At 38.4% G+C, this 24,868-nt stretch overlaps 9 protein-coding genes and 1 pseudogene across 9 annotated transcripts; 3 read left to right on the forward strand and 7 right to left on the reverse strand. All coding sequences in view use genetic code 6, as the record gives it.

Annotated features, from left to right (window-relative positions):
- Positions 1-14: 14 nt before the first annotated feature.
- On the reverse strand, positions 15-2,036 carry SS50377_26070 (putative TPR repeat family protein; the record flags this gene model as incomplete). Its single annotated transcript, XM_067909890.1, has 1 exon — positions 15-2,036. One exon carries the CDS (start codon positions 2,034-2,036, stop codon positions 15-17), a length of 2,022 nt encoding a protein of 673 aa, XP_067762646.1.
- Positions 2,037-2,355: 319 nt separating this feature from the next.
- Positions 2,356-2,643, reverse strand: SS50377_26071 (uncharacterized protein; the record flags this gene model as incomplete). Its single annotated transcript, XM_067909891.1, has 1 exon — positions 2,356-2,643. One exon carries the CDS (start codon positions 2,641-2,643, stop codon positions 2,356-2,358), a length of 288 nt encoding a protein of 95 aa, XP_067762647.1.
- A 1,005-nt stretch (positions 2,644-3,648) lies between these two features.
- On the reverse strand, positions 3,649-9,255 carry SS50377_26072 (ABC transporter family protein; the record flags this gene model as incomplete). The annotated part of the gene is made up of 1 exon (XM_067909892.1): positions 3,649-9,255. The coding sequence occupies one exon, from the start codon at positions 9,253-9,255 to the stop codon at positions 3,649-3,651; it is 5,607 nt and encodes a 1,868-aa protein (XP_067762648.1).
- Positions 9,256-10,774: 1,519 nt separating this feature from the next.
- SS50377_26073 (uncharacterized protein) lies at positions 10,775-10,948 on the forward strand (the record flags this gene model as incomplete). Its single annotated transcript, XM_067909893.1, has 1 exon — positions 10,775-10,948. One exon carries the CDS (start codon positions 10,775-10,777, stop codon positions 10,946-10,948), a length of 174 nt encoding a protein of 57 aa, XP_067762649.1.
- Positions 10,949-14,571: 3,623 nt separating this feature from the next.
- Positions 14,572-16,206, forward strand: SS50377_26074 (uncharacterized protein; the record flags this gene model as incomplete). The annotated part of the gene is made up of 1 exon (XM_067909894.1): positions 14,572-16,206. One exon carries the CDS (start codon positions 14,572-14,574, stop codon positions 16,204-16,206), a length of 1,635 nt encoding a protein of 544 aa, XP_067762650.1.
- Positions 16,207-16,852: 646 nt separating this feature from the next.
- SS50377_26075 (uncharacterized protein) lies at positions 16,853-17,041 on the forward strand (the record flags this gene model as incomplete). Its single annotated transcript, XM_067909895.1, has 1 exon — positions 16,853-17,041. The coding sequence occupies one exon, from the start codon at positions 16,853-16,855 to the stop codon at positions 17,039-17,041; it is 189 nt and encodes a 62-aa protein (XP_067762651.1).
- An 850-nt stretch (positions 17,042-17,891) lies between these two features.
- On the reverse strand, positions 17,892-19,013 carry SS50377_26076 (Cysteine-rich membrane protein 1; the record flags this gene model as incomplete). Its single annotated transcript, XM_067909896.1, has 1 exon — positions 17,892-19,013. One exon carries the CDS (start codon positions 19,011-19,013, stop codon positions 17,892-17,894), a length of 1,122 nt encoding a protein of 373 aa, XP_067762652.1.
- A 341-nt stretch (positions 19,014-19,354) lies between these two features.
- On the reverse strand, positions 19,355-19,651 carry SS50377_26077 (Cysteine-rich membrane protein 2; annotated as a pseudogene).
- A 1,325-nt stretch (positions 19,652-20,976) lies between these two features.
- On the reverse strand, positions 20,977-21,720 carry SS50377_26078 (Cysteine-rich membrane protein 2; the record flags this gene model as incomplete). The annotated part of the gene is made up of 1 exon (XM_067909897.1): positions 20,977-21,720. One exon carries the CDS (start codon positions 21,718-21,720, stop codon positions 20,977-20,979), a length of 744 nt encoding a protein of 247 aa, XP_067762653.1.
- Positions 21,721-22,503: 783 nt separating this feature from the next.
- On the reverse strand, positions 22,504-24,153 carry SS50377_26079 (uncharacterized protein; the record flags this gene model as incomplete). Its single annotated transcript, XM_067909898.1, has 1 exon — positions 22,504-24,153. One exon carries the CDS (start codon positions 24,151-24,153, stop codon positions 22,504-22,506), a length of 1,650 nt encoding a protein of 549 aa, XP_067762654.1.
- Positions 24,154-24,868: the final 715 nt, after the last annotated feature.

The raw sequence follows: 24,868 nt of genomic DNA on the forward strand, positions 1-24,868 counted from the left end.
TCAAAATTAAGCCATCACATCAACTGCAAATAGATTGATTTGAGCGCCCTGGCCTCCTCGCTGATGTTCTTTTCAGTCACACCCGCGAACCCGACTGCCGTGGGGTTAATGCTCATTTCCTCGCCGTATTTGATGACCTCGTCCAGGAACAGCAGAACATGGTCGATGAGCTGCTCCTCGGCGGGGCCGCCCAGATTCATCGAGCAGGCCTCCGCGAGGCTCACGAGCGGCCTTTTGACGTACAGCCAAGAGTCGGGGCTGAGCTTCTCGCTCGTGGGCTCCATGGCCGCAATTATACGCCTAATACCGAACGGCATGTTCTGATTGATCGCGTAGAGTGCGCCCAGCACGATGTTCGTTATCGACAAATGCAGGAGCTGGTTCGACGATTCAGGCGAAACGTTCGTTATTTGCGTCTGCGCGGTGTCCACTTTCTGCATCAGCTGCTCGGCTAAGTTGTTCTGAGAGTTCAACACGTAACAAACGCAGAGATTCGCCACCGCGATGGCCGGAACGTCCAAAATGTTCTCCTGGCCGAGCGTATCGACGACCTCCTGGTACTTTTCGAGCGCGTCCGCGTAATCTTCGTTAGCGAACAGAATATTGGCCTAATTGATCTTGTAGGAGGGGTGATCCTCGATCAAATCTTCGTATTGGCAAATAATGTGATACGCGCCTTTGTAGCGCTTCAAATTGTACAAAATCGACGTTTGCCAGGTAATCACGGGAATGAAGATCCCGAGCTTTTGCTCATATTGCTGCAGCAGCGTGTTGACCGCAATCTCCTCTTTAGACATCGTTTTCGCCTCGTTCGTGTTGAATCTTCCGGTAAATTCGTCCGCCGCTTGCTTGTTTTTGGACGATTTTGAGCGCGTTTGCGTGATTTCCTAACGAATTCGTCTAAGCTGATTAGCATATCTCTGCTTCAGCTGATCCAACTGCGAATACGCTTCTTCTGGGCTCGCGATGCTCTAAACGACTGCCTAGAAAAATGCTTGCTTTTCGGGCTCCAAACTCGCCTGGCTCAGCTGCTAATTTTCAGCCATCAAATCAGCCGCCAGATCGAACAAACCGTGCTGAATGTAGATATTTATCAAGTTCTGAAATGCCTCCACCGGAAAAGGCGGCACCTGAATCAGAAATTGGAGCTTTTTGACGGCCTAACTCGGCTAATGCATCATCTCGCTGAGCGCCAAATTGTGCAGTGTAACAGGATCCAAATCCTCCTCTTTGCGATACGGCATGCTCTTCAGAGCGCGATTTGCGGCGTATTCGTCGCCCAAATTCCACTCAATTGACGCCTTTAAGTTGAAGGCGTCGATGAGCGCAGAGCCGAGCAAATGGTTCAGATTTTGAATTACAGTTTGACTTTCCACTTGTCCTGCGCCGTTGAAGCTCTGCGCCGCCTGGACGAGTTCCGGGTACTTCTTGGCGCTCAAATCGACCAAATCGCCGAGCGTTTTCAGGCAGTGCGGGTAGTCGCTTTGGCGGTAGAAAGCGACGGCTTTTGCGTAGAAAATTCGCGGGTCCGGGCAGATTTCGTTCGCTGCGTCGTAGAGGTCGATGGCCTCCTGGAACTTTTCCTGTTTGAGGAGCAAATTGGCCTTCAGAGCGAAGACGCGCGGGTCATCGGTGGGCGATTTTGTGAGCTTTTCGACGAGGTTCTGGAGGGCGTTAGAATCGTCGATATCGTGCTTGCAGTACGCCCTCAGAACGTCCGCGTCGTGCGAGTCGATTTTGAGCTGGAGCGCCTCGACGAGCATATCGGCCTTGTAGCGCGAGTTCGCTAGCGATAGCTGGTAGCGCTCGGAGTCTGGGTATTTCTTGACCAGTTGCTCGTAGAGAGGAATTGCGAGGTCGAATTCGCCCTTGTGGTAGTAGCAGTAGGCTAAAATGGAGCACGCTGGCGAGTTGTTGGGGAACATCTGAAGCTGGAGCTTCAGGACGTTGATAGCCTCGTCGAACTCTTGGTTTTCAATGTGCTTGTAGATAGTGCGCGTGAGCTGGCCTTCAGGGACCTGATAGAGTTACTGCATTTTTGGTAGGAATTGGTGTGGTGGAAATAATAACATAGTAAGGATATAATAATAAGTTATTTTGTGTATTTTGGCTAGTGATGAAGATCTAATAGTAGGAAAAGATGCGAAAGGGTGTTAAGATTGGGTAGTTAGTGCTATAATGATAATTTGATGGTAAAGATACGGAGTTGAAAACTTTTATCTGTATAACTTTACTGATTGTAATAGAACAATATAATTAAGGAACATAAATAAGTTGCAATAGCAGTATAGCTAGTATAAGTAATATGATTTATAATATCAAGTTAAATAAATAAACTACTTATTAAATCGTATTTCACATGCAAGTTTCGAGCATACTGACACCGTCAAAGGACTGTCGTAAGCTGTGTAGACCAGTGCGTGGATCTTGGATTGACAGGCTTTCAGCTTCCTATATTGACAAGTTTATCATAGAATAGTTTATAAGTTGAGTGACACCTCCCTGGGAGGTACAACTTTCAGTTGCAACATGGCAGTTGTCTAGATATCCTATTTTCTTATAGTTAGTATTTGCTTTATGCCAGAACTACTTAAATTTCGCATTTTATGGTCGTTCTTATAGTTTGGCAATACAGTTTCCCATTATTTAATAAAGTTTAAGATGATTTATTAGTTGTACAGGTGATAATAAAACTTTCGTTTCTACTATGAGTTTATAGTATGTATATAAAGCAGTATTTAGAAGTTTTAATTATTTACAGAATAGTTGATTATCATATATATTTAAAGCAGAATTTAACATTTTATTCTATTTTTACTAGCAGAAAATATTTTGACTAAGTATACTTATTAGCTCTATTTTAGATTAACATAAATAATGATTTTAATAATAATATCAATAATTTTTTAAATATAAAAACGCATTACATATATGATTTTGGCATTAAGCTGTTGTATATAATTGAGACTGCTTAATATATTATGAAACTAATACTACAGTTAACTATATTTAATATAGGTACACAGTTAGAAACTCACACATACGATTTTTTGAATATTACCACCAAATATATATTTAGTGAATAATTATTAATAAATTGAATAAGTAAATAATTAATAGAATATTCATAACTATATAGATAATTTACTTATTTTATTGATAGGCCTATTACTATAATCATTTATATTAAATAATAATCTTATAATTAGTCAAAATGTGTAACTTTAGTAATAATGGGTTAACGCAAGTACTAGTACAAAATTTGCAGCTTAATTGTGTATTGATGTCATTAACTAAGATTAAAGGAATTAACTTGTCGCTATTATGCTAATATTTCAGGGATCAATTAATGATAGATATTTATATAACGACTGGTTAACTGAATAGTGTTAGATTAAGAATTTCCAGTTATAAAGCATGAATTTGGTAAGAATTTCGAAGCTAATTACGAAATTGAATAACATAGAATTTACTAGGATATTGATGCACGATTATAATGTATAATCATATTGATGCCAAATTTTCACTCTCTGGTACCGGAAGTCCTCTAAAATTTAGTGTTATCGATAAATTTATACTTTTGATAGCCGAAGGTAATTAGTTTGGCGTATGTAGCTTCCCATGCCACCAACTCCGCTAAAACATTTTTCATTCCCCGATCAAGCGCATGAAGTCCTCCTCCAAGTCTATCTCGCATACATCATAGCTTTCCGATGCTACTTCGTTGTCAATCGCCCACTAGACCACCCGGCTCATCTTCAGCCCAAATAGGACGAAGTAATCGTCCCTCTCGCCTCTAGTGTATTACGCAAATTTGAGCCTAAATTCATCACGCTTCACAGAAATTTGCACCTGGAAGCAATTTTTCTCCCGCATGTTGTCCACACTGCCGCAGTAGTTAATGCGACCGTCTTTCAGCAAAACAACATCGTCGACCAGTTAAGCCACCTCGCTCAGGTCGTGCGTAGTGATGATAACGGTTTTACCTAGATGAATCAGCTTCTAGGTGGCAACCTGAATTACCTATTTAGTAAGCGCACCCAAACCTGTCGAGGGCTCGTCCAATGCGATTATATTTGCCTTGCTGGTCAGAGCGATTGCGAGAGATAGCTTTCGACGAATTCCTCCAGAAAGCGAGGAAATCAGAGCATTCCTGATAGCGCTCAGGTCCAGTAGCTCCAAAATTTGATCCACTTGGCTGGTTTCGTTGAAAATGGAGAATAGCTGCACAATTTAGGAAATGGTGAGACTTTCATAAAATATATCGTGCTGCGGCACCATGGTGAAGCTCTTGTACTTGTGGTATGTTTTATAAAGGTCATATGGACCAATTACCGCTGCACCTTGATCAATCTATATGATTCCCGCGAAGGAGTGCATAAGGGTGCTCTTCCCCGACCCGTTCGAACCCAGAAGCCCAAACACGCAGTTCTCTTTCACTGAAAAGGACACGTCCTTAAGCGCAAATTAGGATCTTTCATACTAATGCGTAACATTTTATACGTCGAAGAAGCTAGCGTCGCCATAATACTCGATCACATGCGTATCTAGAAGAGCAACCTCAGACCTAGTCTTTTTAAATTTTAGGATCACTTTTATGATGAACATAATTCTATTTTACTATGCGACAAGGAAAAATACAAAGAACTACAAAAAGTATGAGATAAAAATCGTTACATATAATTTCTATTACACCACTTGATGATGTATTACCAAGGATATAATGTAGCAGAAACCATATGCCGGTATCACAATAGAGATTATCTGGGCAAATGAATCCGATGCTATTGTCATTATCTAGAATACGACCGCAAAGATAGTAATTAATAACGATACCACAGCCGCATACTTCCCGGAGTTCAGAATCTTTCCCATCAAAATACCAGTTGGGACACACGCTAGAGCCTGCATAATATACAGGCCTACTACAAATCCCGGATTGGGTAGATTTGCTAAAATAGGATAGCATATGATCGCAATAATCAGAAGCGTAGCCAATGCCATTATCAAAGCAACAATGGTGTAAAATGTCGAATGGGCAAGAAACAATAGCGTCATCTTCACATTGTGGAAGTGGAAGAGTTTGTTGACTGCATTATCACAATCCATACCCGCAAGCTGGCCTGTAAAAAATAGAGGTAAAAAGCCTCCTATCAGTAAAACTACTATTGTTATTAAATTAGTAATCTCATTAGAATTATTTATCTCCATATTCGGCTAAATGCTTACATTCGAAAAACCTGGCATCTCGCTCTACTATATAGAATAAGTGAAGTTCCAAGGAGAATAATCGATTGAATTGGCAAAAAGATACTTTCTAAATAATGCGGAGGTTTGTTGAGTTAACATATTATTTCCTATATCATAAAATACAACTGGAGGATTACATGGCAGTCTCACAGTAGTATCATTTATCCATATCGACCTATCTATCCCTCTGGCTCCTATATATACTACATATGTCTCGTTAATATATAATCCATCACATTTATACTATAACTTGTCTGCTAGTTAAACTTCTAATGCATTTGCACCATACCAAAATATGTTTAATGGCAGTAGTAATGATATTTAAATATTAACATACTTACTATTTTATTTATTGAATTCTACTATACCAGATGAGTAAAGATTATTGTATAACTAGTTTAATATATCTGTAGTAGGTAGTGTATTATTTCCATTAAACTTTATATGAGAATTTTTACCTACAATATTATAATGATTAATTGCTTAAGCGGAAGTATTAAATACTTTGATATTTTAATTTCTTATAACAAATTTTGATTAATAATCACATTTAAACTCTTGAATACATTATTATATACATTATATCAATTTAGGTTATTCCCCACATTTTAAAAATTAATTATCTCTGTTAATACAAGTTTACTTACAATATTCTAAATTATAGCATCCGGTCTCATTTCTAATATAATGATTGCCTATAACCAGCTATTAAAGAGGAGCTAAATCAGGATATTTTAACGGGTTTACGACTTTACTATTTTCGTACAACTTATCATAGTCAAAATCTTCTAATTAGAAAGATTGTTCTAAAAGTTTATTTTATGTTTACTTTGAAATTTATGGAAGCAAATCATTACGCTTGAGAGGATCAACTACTAAATAGTTAAATACCATATCCTAATGAGATTATCTATAGTCACCTAATGAAGTAATAGATCGAGAATAATAATCAAGTCCCAAAAATGTCGCATAGTAAATACAATATTGGTGTTCGAGTATATTAAAGGTAAATAATTCTTTCGGCCTTTCTTACAAACATTAATTAAGTACATTTTTAATAAGATTTTAATTATTTCCATAATGCTTATAACATTATAAATAGCACTAATTAAATAAATATTATTTCGTATTATGATAATGCACTGTAATATTTCCATCTCCGGTGAGCCCTATCATCTTAACAAGTAATATATATGCCACTCCAAGAAATAAAACAATAAATGACATCAAAAGTAATAATGCATATATGAACGATGTTTGGCCAGAGAAAAATTCAAGTCTAAACATGTTCTACACCAAAGCCATAAATTTATTATTTATGTAACCACGCGACGTTTTTCGTTACTTTATAGTCTCCTATTTTTACAGTTCCATTTACAGCTTAACATAAGTATCTTAAAGTTTAAATTTCTATAGGGTATAAGTAGACACTATTTTATCATGCTCTAGGGTTTCTAATAATAAGTGGAGCTCTAAAAGCACCTACTGGGATATTTCGTTAAACTCAAGTTGTACAGAATGTCGACGAATACCTATAACAGTAAATTCATACGGAAAGAGCTCGCGTAGTTTTTCTTCAGTGAAGTTCTCGGACTCGAAGTTGAAGGTAAGTGAGTAGCCCTAAAACATTTACCGCACCTGGGGTAGCGTTTGGTTATGCTAGAATATCGCCCCGCGGTCTATGAAGTTGATTTTCTGCGCAATCTCCTCAACCTCCGTCATGTCGTGTGTAGTCAAAACTACCGAGCATTCGATCTTGCGAACAATCTCCCAGATCTTTCGTTTCAATATTGGGTCCACCCCAGCCGAAATTTCGTCGAACATGACGAGGTTGTTTGAGCCAACGATGGCGTTACAGCAGGCGAGTCTTCTCAGCATACCGCCACTGAGCCTCTTGGCGGTTCTTCGTTGAACGGACGGCGACTCTAGCCCTATAGTCGCGAGAAGGTCCTGGATGATAGCGCTCTACTCGGCGATTGATATCTTAGCACCAGTCCGGTATTGTCTGAGGCTGAAGGAAAACGCTACATTATTCAACACCGACATATCCAGGAAGACGTTGCTAAAGTCTTAGGGGCAGTAGCCGGTAAAGGGCTTTACCAAGTAAGCATGAATCGAGTTTGTGAGGTCGAATGTTCCAAAAACAGTTGAGCTGCAAGAAGCCTACCTGTCCAACTGAACATCACCGGCGATCGCCCCAAGTAGGGTTGACTTTCCTGCGGAAGTTTCGCCAATGACTGCCGAGGATCCCTCTAGCAGCGAAAAACTACAGTTAGCAAGGCCAACTATTTTACTACGGCGCCAGACTTTCCATTTTCCTTTATATGTAACAGAAATGTTCTACAGATTAACATGGTTAGAATCTGGCACCAGCCTCCGCCATTACCATAGGTCCTTTTTCAAGAAGAAAAGTGGATGCAGACCATAGAAACCCTTTTCAGGAATTACATGGGCGAGGTAGATAATGAAAAGGAAAAAGAAAGCAGCAGAGAATCCCAGCACTAGGTAGAGATGCCAGTAGGTCACGTGCTGATATTTGCATATATGTCCAGCGTCTATGTTCTGGAGAATGCATAAGAATTACTTGGTACCTTATGTCGTAAGGAAGTTCAATGAAACAAGCGTTTATTAGGGTTTCCAGATGTAGCTACTCACATACTAGCTCTTTATATCCTTGCTTAGCGCAAAATACATGGAGTCATACACCATGACTACTCCAAAAATCGGAACTAGAAAGGTAACTGTCCAGGTAATAGCCTAAGGAAGCATGGAAGGATCGAAGAATGTTGTTGAGAAAAATAAAGCCTAGTGGAAAACTATGGGCAGTAAGATCATCGCAAGACACATTATGCACACAAAAATAATTACACGCGTGCGCTAGCTACCAAAAATCACAGATATAAAATTTACACCAACCGAGATAATTAAAGCAGATGCCAGAGCCGCCACCATGCAGAAACCAACAGTAATACCGGAAAAAGGCAATATGCCGACATAGTGGCCAAAGACGAAGAAGGTTTCAGTGGATACCAAGGTTGGGACAAAAGTGAAAACCATAGCAGTAGTATAGAAAGAATGATGTAGCACTCCTAACCGCTTAAGAACCACATGGATATTATCTCTGTTCTGCGTTGCGATGAAAGCTGCCATAAGAATGATAACAGTAAGCGAAAGCGAGTTAGCGATGCTAAAAAGAAGGTTGATATTCATCACATTATCAACGCGTTGTTTCAATGGCTCTAGAAAGTTATAACTAATATGATAGTCTACTTTTGCGAAATAATCTACTAAATACTAATCGATTTACGTCTAAAGAGCTATTCCGTAACCTGTCCAAAATGCTTTCTTCCAACCAAATGTGAATTACTAAAACAATGGATCAGGCTATTCTACCAGTAATTTTTCTAAAAACGAATTGTTCACAACCACCTCGACCGTAAGGTTGAGCGGCATGTTCTAAATCATTTCCTCTGACTGTAGAATGTTAATATGAATGAATATTTCGTCATTCAGGAGCGGACCTGAATATTATGGATACCTATTATGTAGATCGTCCTAGAAAGTATCTAAAAATGTGGAATTGCATGTATCCGCTACCTGCAATACATCATCGCAGAATACCTACCTAGCAAATTCTACATCAAAACTTTGGTTAGTAAAAAGGTTCTTCTTAGCGAAGTAGCTATTTGCCTCCTCTGGAGACTCGAAGAATCTCGTTCGGTGGCCCTTAAGGCCATTTTTCGCTAGAACGAAGTCCAGCAAATCTCTTGTTAGCTCAGTGTTCGGAGAGGCTGACAGATAAACGAAATTTTCGTTTTATGGAAGTTTCGGCAAGGTCGGTATGTCGATGTTTACTGAGTGGGAAGTAAACAGACTGTTAGAGATGAGAAATATCATGCCCGAAAGGCCTATCGCCATGAGAAGTGGCAGAATGAGTTATGCTACCACGATTACTGTCAGCGACTTCGCCCTAAATAGGAAAAACTAGCTTAAAGGCTTGTTCATTTATTATAATAATTAATTTTAACTATTTATATGTATACTCAAAATAAAATATATGCTTCGTCAAAAAATAGTACTAATATAGTTATGGGTCATAATAAGCTAACTCGATGCTAAATATAATTCATTGAAATTTTTATATAGAATAACTTGTATTTAATAATAAGTTAAAAAAATTTTACATAGAAATATTATAAATTAACTATCTTGTATTATATTTATTCATTAAATTATTATTACTTTTCATATTTATAATTAATACTACTTTAACTAAATTATTTAATAAAAAATAATTAATTTTTTATATCTAATATTTTTACACAAATATATAATAATAAACCTAAAAATGAACAACCTCTAATTTATAAGTTATCCTAAATAATAACATAATCATTCTTCTATATTTCATTATATTATATAATGTATTTATTTTTAACTACAAAATAATTGTATATTTTTATTATTATAATACTGGGATATGATAACTACCCTATAATATAGAGTAATGTAAAGCAAACATACGCTACTTCATCAAGTAAAATATATTAAAATCACATAAAAATTCAGAATGTTTATAGTTTTAATTATATAATATGAATAAGTACTTAAATAATAATCAAAAGTATTTTATTTAGAGGTACATTCATTATTTTTACTTAGTTTATAGCTTATTCGTCAGATCTATATTAATTTACTAAAATAATATCATTTTCTATTTTTAATTTTTAAAGTAATAGTATTCAGTACAACATGAACAATACTATACACCAAATCGAAAAATTGCATTTGCCCTAAATATATTTTTGTGAAAAACTGAATTTATTTTATAACTGCTTACTCAGATGGATATAAAATTTTTATGATAATCATTCATCATTACATGTAGTTTGTTAGGTATATTCTTAAAATATAATTTCATAGTAATTATACTATTTAAAAATATTCACAAATAAAGGAACGTATAATCTAGATTAAATTTGCGAAAATTAAACTATCAAGAAAATAAGTTTAAGATAATAAACAACGATCTCTGAAACTATTTTTAGTAAGAATTGTTAAATAATGAAGTAATACCGTTTAGATGTGTGTTCATATCTGTAAATTTAAGTCTTACTTATTTAGATTAACGCGCGACTACCATTCAGTAAATATAATATCATTGAAAATAACCATCTAATCGAGGAAATAAATTCCTCATTTGCTAAGAATTAAAATTTTACGTGCAATATTAAAACTATTCACAATTAATAATTAATATTCCTTAATCATCAACACTCACTAAAGTCAATTTATACAAATAATCTACATTTAATATGATTGATATAAATGTTAAAACTATTTAGGCATATCATTTAATGAAGATAAATGAAACATAAATATTCATCATATATTTCCGAGAACCAAACCTATAAACACTTTCCAAAGTAAAATATACATTGTGGTTTACTCATCTTTTACAAATATTTAGCACATAGTATGTTATATATTAATATAAAATTATAATATTATCTTTCCTTTAATAATGCTGGGTTTCGCTCTGTCTTCTGCACCTATGCAGGTTTAGTCAGCCAGACGCCCCAGTATTATCCACCTCGACCAAAACAATCTCCCAAAGATAAAATTGCAGAGGCTGCGCAATATACCTTATAGAGTGGAGATTGGTCGCGACGAGCTCATTATGCCAATGACGATGTGAGTCCCTTAATTATCATACCTATTTGGCACCTTCACTTTAACAAAAATATACCAGAGGTATACCATCGTAATCTCCGATTACTTCCTTGCCTTATACACCAAATTTGCTTTGACGCGTACGACGAGCTGACGCAACCACCCATGCATAATATGACTATTAAAAGGATAAAACTTAATTTGATTGAAAGAATCCCTCAGTTGGTCAATAATATCTTCAACTATGGGATAAAGCGCGTATGCAAATGGTGGCACACGCGATTATTTTCCTACGGAAAACACTCAAAATAACTCCAATGCCTCTTCTAACGATTTCATAATCCTACTGGTGGTCAGCCCTTTCAGATACACAATGAACTTGTACTCCAAAACAATTTCCGTATACTAAACCCAAATTTACTCAATCTCCGCGAGGTCCAAATCAACGATACCTACTTCACCGCTGGACCTCAAAATTGCACACGCACTTGCTATATCAGTTCATTACGCTTTCCTTAAACGTGGACCAGCACTCCATCAGAGATTAGCGTGCAGCCATCATTTATTCCTGCACCTATGTTATGGCGTCGAAAAAAGTAGTTAATGGAGGTATGTATCGGCGTTATATTTTATTCGAATGTAAGAATGATATCTTTGTCGTAAAAGTTTTGCTGTTGAAAGTGAAAATATTGATGTCGGCCGGCACCGTTTTTGATGAGATTGTGGACAATTTCCTTAGAGCGATTTAGATTATTGCTAGAAATTAATGATTTTGCCAATGACCATTCAAAGGTCAGACCGAGTCTGATATCTAGTTTAGCTGTACTTACGAGCTTTCTGAGGGTAGTGTAATTTAAATTAATAATACTATGCTTAAATTGAATACTGGGTATATAGATAATTATATGCTAAGTTTTTATCATGAAAGTCTACTAGTTTTACTATTCAATCGTATTTTGATCATTGTCCAGTGTACTCACAGAAATAGCTCAGCTGAACACCACAATTAACACAAACCTTAACACCACATACATCATCAGGCATATGTAGTTACAGTATCCCGCATTACCTTATTTGTATATTTCTTAGAAGTTTTTATTTTCTTTACGAATTGCACCATAATATCTAAGGCTAATCAGTACAGGAAACCTGACTATTTCGCGCGTAGTCAATGACAAAAACAGAACTCAGCAGCTTAGATTATCACCAATTTTATCCAGTCATTTACTCAGCATCAGCCTTTGCATCGAATACAGCAGATTGTACGACTTGCAGACAATCCTATTACGATATTTCCAATATTCTAAACTAAACTTCCTCTTCGTTATATCATCAAAAGAAACATCCAAAACCTGAACATATCACTAAACACCATTTTCGCCAATTTTTCAAATCCAAGCGTCACCTCCACAATTAGCGCAACGAGCACTTAATCCTGTAATTTACCAGCATCCTCTAGATTAACCTGGACCAAAATTTCACTATTTTTGCGATCATCCTGCGTAAAAATCGCAGGTTTCCTGCATATTTCCTGCATGGAAACTGCAAAATTGCAAAAATTAAACTTGGCGTCCTTTTGCAAAATTATCTCTAGCGGGCAAAAATTGCAGCCTCTACCGGCCGGAAAAGCGCTAAAACGGCACTTTCCGCTCCTAATTTGATGGAAAGAACGCCTGTCGAACGCGAGTTCTAGCGGGATTTTTGTGTAAAATTAGATGAATTTTTGGCCTAAAAGTACGATTTTGAGCGTCAGGAAAAATTGTCTGAAGCGGTTGCGATTCGCATGAAAAGGTGGGAACTCTGGTCGGTGAGAAGTTTTGGGGCATAATGTGTCAGGATAGTAGAAGGGTCGAATATGAGTTTTGTGAGGGTGTGAAAATAGCGATTTGTGCTGATAGTGGAGGGTGGGGATTGTATATAATTTTATATAATCTTATATAAATTGATATAATTATATATGAATGAATATAATTGCAGATAATTGTATATAATTGATATTGAGATAAAATTAATAATAGTGATTTTGCACAAAATAAGTGCGTAGAAATGTTGTTAGTTAGGCAGCTGGGCCTGAGTTAAAAAATAAGGATTTGTCAAAAGTTCATTTATAGAAAGTTCAGGTGAACGGGAATGAATAAAATCATGATGCGAGTGATAAAGTTGAAAATGGAACTAAAAAGTTATAGTTAAGATGGTTATGGTTAACTGTGATCGAATACTTAGGATTTTCTGCAATGGAATGTTGACTTATTTCTGACGAGATAGCATATTGGTCATGCAGTTGGTTTACTTTCAGTGATAGGCAATATCTTCAATAGAAGAAAATATTCTTAAAAATAAAAAATCGTAGTCCAAATGTTAATCTGCCTCATTATTTGCAAACATATGTAAGATATTAGAAAGATTAATGTATCTTAAACATGGTCATACTATGTTGTGGTTGAATCTAATATGTATTATAATAAGCTTTTTTTGGGGTTCCTTTTTAAAGTAATGATTGTTCATTTACATTTAACGTATATAATTTTATATAATATCTATTACTACTGCTTTGCTTCAAAAATTAAATCTGTAAAATGCGTGCGTTCATTAATTTTTTTTCTATAACTCAGAACCTTCTTGCATGATTGTTTATTGCAAATTTAAATCAATTAAATAAACTTCTTTGAATGTATGTATCATTCGGTTATTCTTTACTAACATTCTGTAAAAATGATAGCATTGGCATATATTATTGTATAAGATTATTATCCCTAATTCCATAATTAATTACTAGTGTATTATAGTTTATATTGTACCTTCGTTACATAATTCGATGAAGTGATTGAACGTTTCATTGTTGCATAGCTGCAATTGTGTATCATTAGCATAACAACTAACACTTATAATTTTACTTTTAGTAGAATGCTACTATTTAACTAGAAAACTATTATATATGAATTGCTAAATCTTTATAATACAAGTCAAACAATTAGTTTTCTCATTCATATCTTAAAAATATCTAATTTAACATTAAACCTTTATTATTAATAGAACATAACTGTATTATTGCTGTTTAGTTTTACGAAGAATCAAATTTTGTAAGCTAATCTATATTACTTAGTTTTTTTACTAAATAAATTAAATATAAATTTTGCTAAATTAAGAGAAATAAAGAAATATAAGTCATAATACTAAAATTTATAAATAAGTTTCTCTATTAAATTTCTTTAAAAACTAGAAAAAACTTGTTACCATTGTGATTAAATTAGTATTTTTATGGTTAAAAATGAAACCCAAAAATACTAACTACTGTTAATTTGAAAATTATTAATACTTTTTATTCGAAACTTCAGAATCTAAAATAATTGTATTGTTAATTAATATAAGTTTTGATATTAAGATTTTTATTATTATAAATAACTTGAAATAATAATAATAAATTCAACTATTAATAGAATCTAATACATTATTTTTCCTACTAATTTAATATAATTCAATTAACACCAATTAAAATTTACGTAGGTATAAAGTAATATACAATAATAATAGTATATATATAAAAACTTTTTAACATGCTTGATTATATGTAGTCTATTGTAATTAAAAACTTTCTACAACACTTTTATATTAGATTTAATGACTATTATTAAAATTAATAATTTTAAAATGATGATCGTCTTACAATTTTCTTGTTTTAATTCTTCATCCTCAGTTGAGTACAATTACATATCTGCATCAGTCATATTTACAGCATATCCTCAATAAATAAAAAGTGAAATTTGTCAATATCTAGAAGGAAAAATTGCTATACCCACGCTAGCTTTAGGTAAAATTACATTTGTAGCTTCTCAAATAGTGTTTTCATCTGATGAAAGATTAGTGTTGCGTTTAGAATGTCCAGCTGCTCCATGTATAGAAGAATGTAAACCCCCTATTGACATACCAAAATGTTAATCGTGTAAAAATGCACGTTAAGCTGCATGTAAAGAGGCTGCAACAGCATCTATATCACAGATAACTTTTGATTTCCATACTGAAAGAATGTTAATGTAATTCACACCTAGCATTTATTAGATCTTATCTTTTGATTCAGGAAATTGTTACGCAGAATATACATTATTGTACAGCTAAGAAAAACTAGTGTTTTCTGGAGTTCCCTTCCTTTGTATACTAGAACTCTCGGATAAAGTGAAAGGTCTAATGGCTTCTAAAACTTGCAAAGATCCGATAGATGGCATACCTCAGGATTGTCCTTGGGTTTAATTATTATTAAACGGTGATGCTATAAGCATTTAGCCTTATTATGAAGTAAATTTATTAGGAATGGGGCAGATTGACGTCGAATGCGATAAAGTTCTAGCTTCCGATTAGTTGAAATGTAGAAATTTTATGAAAGTAATAAATAGTAATTAGGAAAGTTTTGTTGAGTTTCAGTTAGCAGTTGCTGTAGAAAGGAATATAGGTAAAATGAAAACTATAGATATGCCTATTAATACTGCTATTTATTATAAAGGATCTGCTTAAATTGAGGAAGTACTTACTGTTTTAGATTGCTTCAAAGATGTTACAGTTTTAATGTACGAAGATCATATAGAAATATAATTAGTATTAAATTAAGCACCAACTTAATGCCCTAAAAAGAATTTTGATCGTGTAGAGATTGAAATATACGGTTCTACAGACGGTTATTATACTCTATAAAATTCGAACATTATAATAGACGAAAAAACGAGTAAGATATTCATGAATTCTAGCAATGCTGGGAACTAAACTGAATATGAAAATAATTTAACAATTGCATTACGTGGATAAAGAAAAAATCAACAAATGATATTACTTTTTATTTAAGATAATCAAATTATGCTATAGTAAGAATTTAAAGTAAATGATAATTAAGAAACATAAAGAAACGCTATATTAACAGTACTTGATGAATAAATTTGTATATAGGCTACCTAATTACCATGGTCCCCAGAAAAGTCTGGTACTATTATATTATAAATACAGGTAGAATTTTATAATCTAGTTTGGTAGTAATAGATTTAATAATCAAACGAACCGTATTGTTATAAATTAAACCATAATGATGCAAATAATATTTATCATTTAATATCATAAGAAAATAATGATATAACTATAACTATTGACAATGAAACTATTCCTATGTCCAGGTATGTTAGCTACCTCACCCCACGTATATTATGGAAGCAAGGTCTCATAATATTTTTAGGCAATTTAATGTTTACCATTTTAATATGTATAATTCATCTTACAAGATTGCATAAAATAAAAATTAAGTGAAGTTTTCTATGTAACAAGTAATTTCTATAATCCTATAGGCCGTGTATATCTAATTTATTCAGCGTTACTATCTGTCTAAAATGCAAGCATCCTATCATAAAAATGCATCTAAAATTACCTAAGGTGCAATCCAGGAGTTTAAAATATGATATAATAAAAAGTTAAATTTTGAAACTAAGAAATATGTATTTAATTATAAGTGCAGTATTTTTCATAACTCGGGAATAAGCGATCTATCCGATTTATATATCGATAGTATTCTAATAGTTGTTTTCATATTTGGTCCGTTTTTAGTATAAAAAATCGTATATTTTCAAATCAAATTAAGCCTACTACCAATACTTAAATTAACAGCGCTGATATGTTAATTTAGCATCCTCAAGGCGTATACAGAAACTCGACATGGAGCTCGACTACCCAATTCAGCCTTAGCTCAATTTTATTCTGTATGCTAAACCAGGCATTTAAAGTCAAATCAGGCACTTAAACGCCAAATCAAGCGGGCTTTGCTCCAGCACATCGAAACAGCGCGCTATTCAGAATTTAATCAATCAACACTGTCAGATCGCGCCCAATTTCTCGCTATTCTCAACGATTCAACGCCATTCCAAATCCTGTCTTTGGAGCGGCAAACGCCCTTCCTAAAATGAACGTTCCGCATAGCGTTCGGGCCACGCTACAAAGCATCACCCCGGTCTCCGCAGGTTATCCGCAGAGCGTTCTTACTGCTAGGGGAACGAGGGAGCGGCTCAGGCCCATGGTGCAAGTGTCTCAAAACGCCGAAATCCGCCTCGATTTCGTCGTTTACGGCGCTGCAAAAAGGCGCAGAAAGTGAGCAAATTCTCGAGTTTTGGCTGCTCTAAAATTCTGCTTCGCAGGCTGCAATTGAAAAGGTTGGATGTGGATGCAATTTTGGAGGGAATACTGACCGTGCGAATGCGAAAATAAGTTCATGAGGTTTATGAGTTTCGGTACATGTGAATTTAAGAGTTTTCATAATAAAGCAAATAAACCGTTTTTGAAAAAGGAGTGAAAAATCAATTTAAAAATGGGATTCTGTAGGTAAAATGAGATTTATGGTAGCTTTTGAGCTTAGGCTTAATAGGTGGTTCGTAAGTTACTAGGGGGTTGGCTGGAACAGGTCTTAAGAGTAACAAATCGAAAATTTAAAGCTGAACTGATTACAATAGCTATAAAAGCTTTAGTATAAAAATTTGATGTGGAACAGATAAATTCTTAATATGGAGATTTTAGATATGTATTGTTAGTAATATATTTAAAATTTGATTGGATTTCTGATAGACTTAATAGGGCATAGAGCCAACATTACAATTCATATCTTGGAACAAATTTACGGAAGTATAGCGCCAGTATTTCCCTAGTTGGTCAGACCGCATTTTAGTGCAAACGGCAGGACTTATTGGCTGGCAATGACCATTTATGCAGCACAGTCGTATGCACATGAAATAAGGGTAGCCATACCTAATGGGGGGGCTAGCCGATGTGCATTCACTATCCTACTAATTCAGTTACTAGTATCAAAATAAGCACCTTCGGTCTTAGTAGGCATAGAAGAAGTTAACGACAATCCCAGTTAAGATTTATCACTTAGTACTTATTTGCTGTCTATAATTGATAAACCAAATTATCCCAACCTTAAGTCAAACCAATCTAAAAGTAAAATATCACTTCTTACCTTTCTTGATGAAGTAGAAGGCGAGCCCGCCGCCCACTGCGCCAGCTACCACCAGGACCGCGATCACGATGCCCGCCACGGCGCCCCCGGAGAGCTTGTTGGATGAAGACTCCTGCACGGGTAGGAAGCAGAATGTTCCGACCTTGGAGTACCCAGGGGCGCAGTCCTCGCATTTATTCTCTTTGAGGACGTAGCCAGGGAGGCAGGTGCCGCAGGCGGTGGGGGCCTTGGGCTTGCACTTGGCATCGGCGAAATCGTAGTTGGTGGAGTCAATGCAACCAGTGCATACTCCTTTATCGTCGTCGGCACAGGTACACAGGACATCCGTGCATGTTCCTGGCTCTGGTACGGGAACGACGGGGCAGGCGAGGCAGTTCTTGGTGGTAACACCGCAATTGCATGCAGTCTGCTACCCAACAGCTCCACAGTCAGCGGCAGCAGAATTAAGGCATGTTTGGTTGACCTTCAATCCAGCACAAATTGTTGTACAAGTTTGGTCGGTGTTCATCTCGTGGGTATTCTTGCAGGTGGTGCACTGGGTTGCGCTGCTGCAGTTTGCGCAATCGCCAGAGCAATCAGTGCATCTGTTCCCTATTGCCAACATACTGCAGAACTTTCCAGCTTTACAGGGAGTCTCTGCATCGCACTCGTCTTTGTCGCATTTAGTCCCCTTGATAACGAATCCATCGTAGCACGCCGAGCAGGTCTCACCAGCATCACATTATTTACAGTTCGCCGGACACGCTTTGCAGGCACCCCTGGCAAGTCCGAAACCGTCGTCACAGTTTGTGCAAACATCTGCTCCGGTGCAAGTTTAGCAATTTGAGGAGCAGGCGGTACACGCACTATCCTTCAACATGAAACCGTCGTCACAGTTTGTGCAAACGGTGCTAGAAGTGCAAGTGCCGCACCCCGCGGAACAGGCGCTGCATGCGCTACCATCTAAAATGAACCTAGGTAAGCATTCCGTACAGGTGCCCAGAGCGTCCTTAGTGCAGGTCTTACAACCGGCTACCGTACACTTGGCGCAGTCCTATGACATAGAAGTTAGTTCTCCTGGACAAACAAAGCCGTCTGGGCAATCTGCACCAGTTTTGCACGTCTCTGGCATTTTGGTGGAGTGGGAATTCGACTTCACGCCTAGGACATGCGCGGATACTTATATACACCACAACGCAGAGTGCAAGTATAAAGATTCGAACATAATGTTGTGGTTTGCAGAGTATTATTATAGTAATACAATCACGATAGCCTACCTAATTATCCTGTCGCGAATCACTCAAATTGTTGAAACCGTTTTTGGAGTGGTTTTGAAAGTACGTATATTGGCTAATATACTCGCCCGCCAGGCCACCAGACGGGAGCCGCCCTGCCCCCCGCTGGGCTGGTGTGCGCCAATGCATGCTCTGAAGCTGCCCGCGGAACGCTCCGCACTGGCGTATATGAATACCCTCACTGCTTACCTTTCTTGACGAAGTAGTAAGCCAGACCGCCGCCCACTGCGCCCACCACCACCAGGACCGCGATCACGATGCCCGCCACGGCGCCCCCGGATAGCTTGTTGGCGGAGGATGGGTCTACGTCATTAAAACAGAAGTTCCCGACCTTGGAGTAGCCGGAGGCGCAGTCCTCGCACTTGGCGTCCTTGAGGACGTACCCGGGCAGGCAGGTGCCGCAGGTGGTGGGGGCGTTAAGTTTGCACTTTGCTGAATCTAAAGTGGAGTTGGTAGCGTCAATGCAACCGGTCATATATTTGTAGCTCCATCATCACAGGTACACAGGTAATCGGTGCATGCTCCTACATCTGGTACGGGAACGACGGGACAACCGAGGCAGTTCTTGGCATCAGCCCCGCCAGCAGCGTTCCATACCTCATGTGCCTTAATTCCTGCGCACTTATTGACACCACTCTAGCTGCCTGCCCCTGTCCACCTAAAACATATTTAGTCATTACCGGTTATCACTCCTGGACAGACGAAACCTACTGACAACTCATCTCCCGTTTTCTTAATACTGCCTATTTTATCATGTAATCTAATTTTATCTTCCACAACCGAAACCGCTGGCCTCACAAACGCCCCTTATACGCCCTCCACCACCACAATTTAACTTCAGAAGCACATTTCTCACCATTTAACCTGTATTATCATGCATATTAACTACTACTCTGCATTACACCATTGCACTATTACCCGTTACGCGCTGAACCGTTCCGACAGAGAATACGAATATTCCTTATTTTGCCTATCTAGCATCATACTGTCTTCTCAGCCCTGAAATCTCCAGTCTCACCGAATTGCGGAGGTGCCCGTTATATCATACTAAAAACTTCAATTTCCCTTCCAAAACGCGAGAAACCCGCAGCGAAATCGTCGCATTCTGGCACTCATAATTTCCAGTTTCAGCCAGAAACTTGACGTGCTAAAGCGCTGCAAATCGCGTGAAAATCGCGTTTCGGCCTGCTAGGAACTGCGCAAACTGCGATTTCCAGCATGTTAAATTTTCGGGTGCTCGTTATCGCTTTGGCTGAGCGTGTTTAGCAAATATTAATGCTAATAAGCAGTGTATGGGTTATATCGGTCAGGAGTGCAGTTTACGCGGTTCTAGAGGTGAAAATTTGACTATTCGCAGGGTGTGTAAAAATGATTTTTGGGGTCGACTTAGAGGGAGAGGATTTCGTTTTTGCGGAATTTTTTGAGCGTTATATCAGTTAAGGAGAGGTAGTTAAAGTGCGAAAAGCGTCGTGTGCGCGATTTCAGTTTGCTCGAACTGATATAAGGCGAGGGCGGGAAAGCGAATTTCGAGTTTTGGTGAAAATGAGGTGGAGTGTGAACAGCTTCGGTGTAATTTTTAGCTATTTCGCTATTCAAGGGTAATTTTATTAGTCAGCGGTCTAGCACTTTTTGTCAGGCTAATTAATTGTAGTTGAAGCTACTGCGGGCGAAAAATTAGCGCATATTGTCAGCCCAACCAGCTCGCACCTTAAGCTGCACTGTATTTACAGCTTCCATTTCGTGTTAATTGAATTGTTTATAGATATTTGCATTTCATTTTCTGCAACTTTAACCTCATTTTCACTCATAGTCTTACCATGGTTGGGTATAAATTATGGTTTTCCTGCTACTAGCCGCTGTTTGCAACCTTTTTTCGACGCAGCTAATCGCTGCCCCAATTAAGCAAATTAGGATAATGACACACATAACCACAATCTCGCTACATGAAAGCGTGGATTACGATCCAGTTCCGGGACACAGGTCCTCGGGAATGCAGTACGATGCGTAGCGGACAAATGTTTGGGCGCAACGCTCGCAGCTGCCACCTTCTAGCACGTAGCCAGGGAGGCACGTCTGACATTAAATTGGCGCGGCTGTTGAAATTTTGCACGTCATGCAGTGCTATGCAGCCGCACCGCAATTGCAGCGCATTTTCTGGCCCGTAACGCCGCAACGTTGGGCGGTTTGGTCTACGCAGGCCTGGTTCAAATCCAAGTGCTGGCAGATTTTCGTGCAAGTCCTGTCGGTGTTGATTTCATAGTTTCTGTTGCAGCGAAAGCAGACGCCGCTGAGGCAATCGTAGCATTCTAGGGTGCAGCCTGGGCTGGTTCTGTAGGAAGCTAGGCTTTTCAGGGGCTCAGCGAGCGGGTGAGATATCACGCAGGTTTTCTCGAATAGTATGAAGCCATGTTGGAATTTGTCGCAGCCTTATAGGTTCGTGCACGTTTCACAGTTCGCAATGCCGCACTTTATGAACTTAGGCGGTTTTGCGACACCCCCAGTTTGGGTAGCCGCGGCTGAGGCGCTTGAGCCAGCTCCTGGCATTTTACGGGAAGAGTTTTGAGGGTGGGCCGGTAAATCTGGAATATCGAGTAAACTAAAAAACGATTTGGTGAACAATGCTAAGTATACTTTGTTATAGTTTGAATTTAAGTTTTAGCAGAAGTGGAGAGGAATAAATAATTTATTTGCTGCTATATGCAAGTGCGACCAGTGAAGATGAAAAAAGAGTTAAAAAGTATCTTTTGGACATCAACGACACTTTATTGCAAAATCGGAGCGGTATTATTCTACGAGTAATATCTGGATTTTATTAATTATTTTATATCGCGTATTATATCCATACTGGAATCATTTTAATTTCCACATAAAACGCAAAAGCTTAAAGTTTACGATTTTTACAAACATTTATCTATTATCTTATAATATACATATTAATGTTGATTTTTAATTCAAGCATATTCTACAGCAATGAATCAGCTGACTAATGCAGAGTTTTTTGGTGTGGTCTCTATGAGGAAATAGATTAGTAAAGATTTATTGAGTCCAGTACCTATATAAATATTTAGTAGTCCGCTAGTATCTACCTCGTTCACCCCTGAGGCTTTTAGCACGTTGCCGAAATAAATTTATACATTTAATTTTTATTATATATTGTTTTTATATAATAAAATTGAATACTTTAGATAATGCATGTTTATCCAAGGTTAGATCCCAACATGCGGTTATAGATGAAAATTCATTATGCATCGTATTTTGATAATATATTAACACATATCATGCAGTTTTATATATAATGTTGATACTTATAGGTCAAATTACACGAAATCACTATGTTTATTACCCAGGTTATGAATGATTTCTAGCGCGCATGTGCGCAATTAAAAATATTAAAACTGCAAAACTAGACTATCCAATGAACATTACTACTAATTACTTCCAGAATATTGAGGTAAGTCTGGCGTCATTAATAATGAAAATAGGCAGATATTCTTATTCAATGTTAACATAGGATATAGTGTCTTACTGTTTTAGAAGATTTGAAATAGCGCCTGATTCTTATTTAGTGATCGAGTTGCAATATTGTTCGTCCCTATTTGATAATTATTACTACCAAGCAAACTCATAGTTACCTATATGGATCATTATCATTGAATCATGTGTTATTTATACTACCCAAGGAAGTGGTTAGGCGGAAATACAGATTTATGTGTCAAATACGAACAATGTTATGTTTCGGTACGTTGTCAGAGCATTGTTTATCTTGTAGTACTCTTCCAGGGTCACTATGTCGTTTTGGATATATTAGATATAGAGGTACTAGGCGCTCCGCCTGCCGTCCAGCGCGATGGTGAGGTTCCCGCCGAACTCGGTGGCGTTCTCCGCATTCGTAGTATTCAGTATTACGCTCCCATCTTACTCTGGCAGGCTGGGCACCTCGTTGCTCAATTTGTAAAACTGCGTCGTGACGCCCTGGATCTGCAGCAGAGCGCGGTCGTAGACGTGTTGCTGGCAGTTCACCGCACCCGCGTTGGCGGCGAAGGTGACGCTCACATGGTCCTGGAAGGCGCTCAGTGAGATGACCTAGTAGCAATCCGCGTCACCTTCTAACTCTTCTACCAGCGCTTCACCGGTGAAGTAGATCGCAGAGGCGACCGGCATGTCGACTGCGGCGGTCTTTCCGATATTCCTCTCCGCCGCAACCGCGAGCTGGAAGTGGACCGTGCTCTCCAGATTGCTGTTCGCCACGCCCAGCACCTCCTCGCACTTAGGCTGGAACGCAGGCAGCACGTGCGCGCAGTCCACCTCGACCACCGTGAGGCCCAGCAGGTCGGCCTCGTAGTACGGCGCCACGTTGAGCACCTCTCCGTTCACGACGAGCTGCACCCACGGGCAGTCCTGGGGCACGCTCCCTATCGGGGGCTTGCACTGCTTGCGCGCCATCAGCGCCCTCACGGCGTCGGAAAGCTGCAGCTGGCAGAGGAACGGGACCCCGGTGAAGACTATCTTCTCGGGGAAGTAGTGAATGGTGTAGCCGAGCAGGCAGCTCCGCGCGTCAAGCGACTGCACCAGGTAGATGCCGGGCGAGAACACCATCTGGACCTGCTCGGCGTGGAAGTCGAACTGGATACTCGCTATGGAGGCCAGGGCCGCCTCCTGGCACGACCACTGCCGACCTTGCTAGCACGCGCGGCAGCTGTCTGCGTCCAGCGGCAGCGCGCACGCGGCAGTGCAGAGGGCGGTGGGGCACTCTAGGCGGAGCACCAGCGGGCTCGTGGCCGAGAAGGCGATGCTGCTGGCGACGAACACCGTTCGCCCCAACGTGAGGGTGGGAACCGCGAACCGGCCGTCCAGGTAGCGGCAGATGTCGGACTGTAGCGCCAGTGGCTGCGCCGTGAAAGTGGCGGATGCCGAGGCGTAGTCGTACTGCACGGAGGAGGCCGAGTCGAAGCAGGTAAACTGCAAAAGGTGGAGCATTTAGTTTTTCGTAATAATGTATAACCAATAAAATTTATAGGCTTGCCTATATTAAAAATTGCGAAAATATATTTTTAGGGGCAAAATAATAGAATTCAGATAGTAAAAAGTGTATATTAAATATACTTATTATTGTAAATAAAAGGCTATCATAGCGAAACTAAATTTTACTGTTTCCCTAGAAAATGATTCTAATGGAGTAACAAAAACTATTATTGATAGAACAAAGCATTTTTCTCGCAATAATCAATTTAGGTTAGCGATATTTTGAGTAAAAATTATAAAGTCACTTATAGTATATATTAGGGTTGGTTAAAGAGATTTAAGTTTTATTGAAGGAGTTTGATAAAAGTGGAAACATTCATTCTAATACTAGGTCACTTCCGCGCCCACTGAGCCAGCCACCGCCAGGACCGCGATCACGATGCCCCCGGCTAGCTTGTTGGATGAAGACTCCTGGGCAGGTAGGAGGCAGAAGGACCCGACCTTGGTGAATTCGGAAGCGCAGTCCTCGCACTTGGCGTCCTTGAGAAGGTAGCCGTGAAAGTGGCGGACGGGGAGTCGAAGCAGGTGAGATGCAAAAGGGGGGCCATTTGATTCTGTAAACTAGCCTTACTCTTGTAGATTAAGAGGGTGAGCCTAGTCTGGTGGAAAATGTTATAATGGGTTTTAGTGTATATTGATTAGTAGGTAATGAATAATAATTTGGAATAAA

This window comes from Spironucleus salmonicida, chromosome 6 (assembly GCF_000497125.1).
Source record: "Spironucleus salmonicida strain ATCC 50377 chromosome 6, whole genome shotgun sequence".
Lineage (NCBI taxonomy): Eukaryota > Fornicata > Diplomonadida > Hexamitidae > Spironucleus > Spironucleus salmonicida.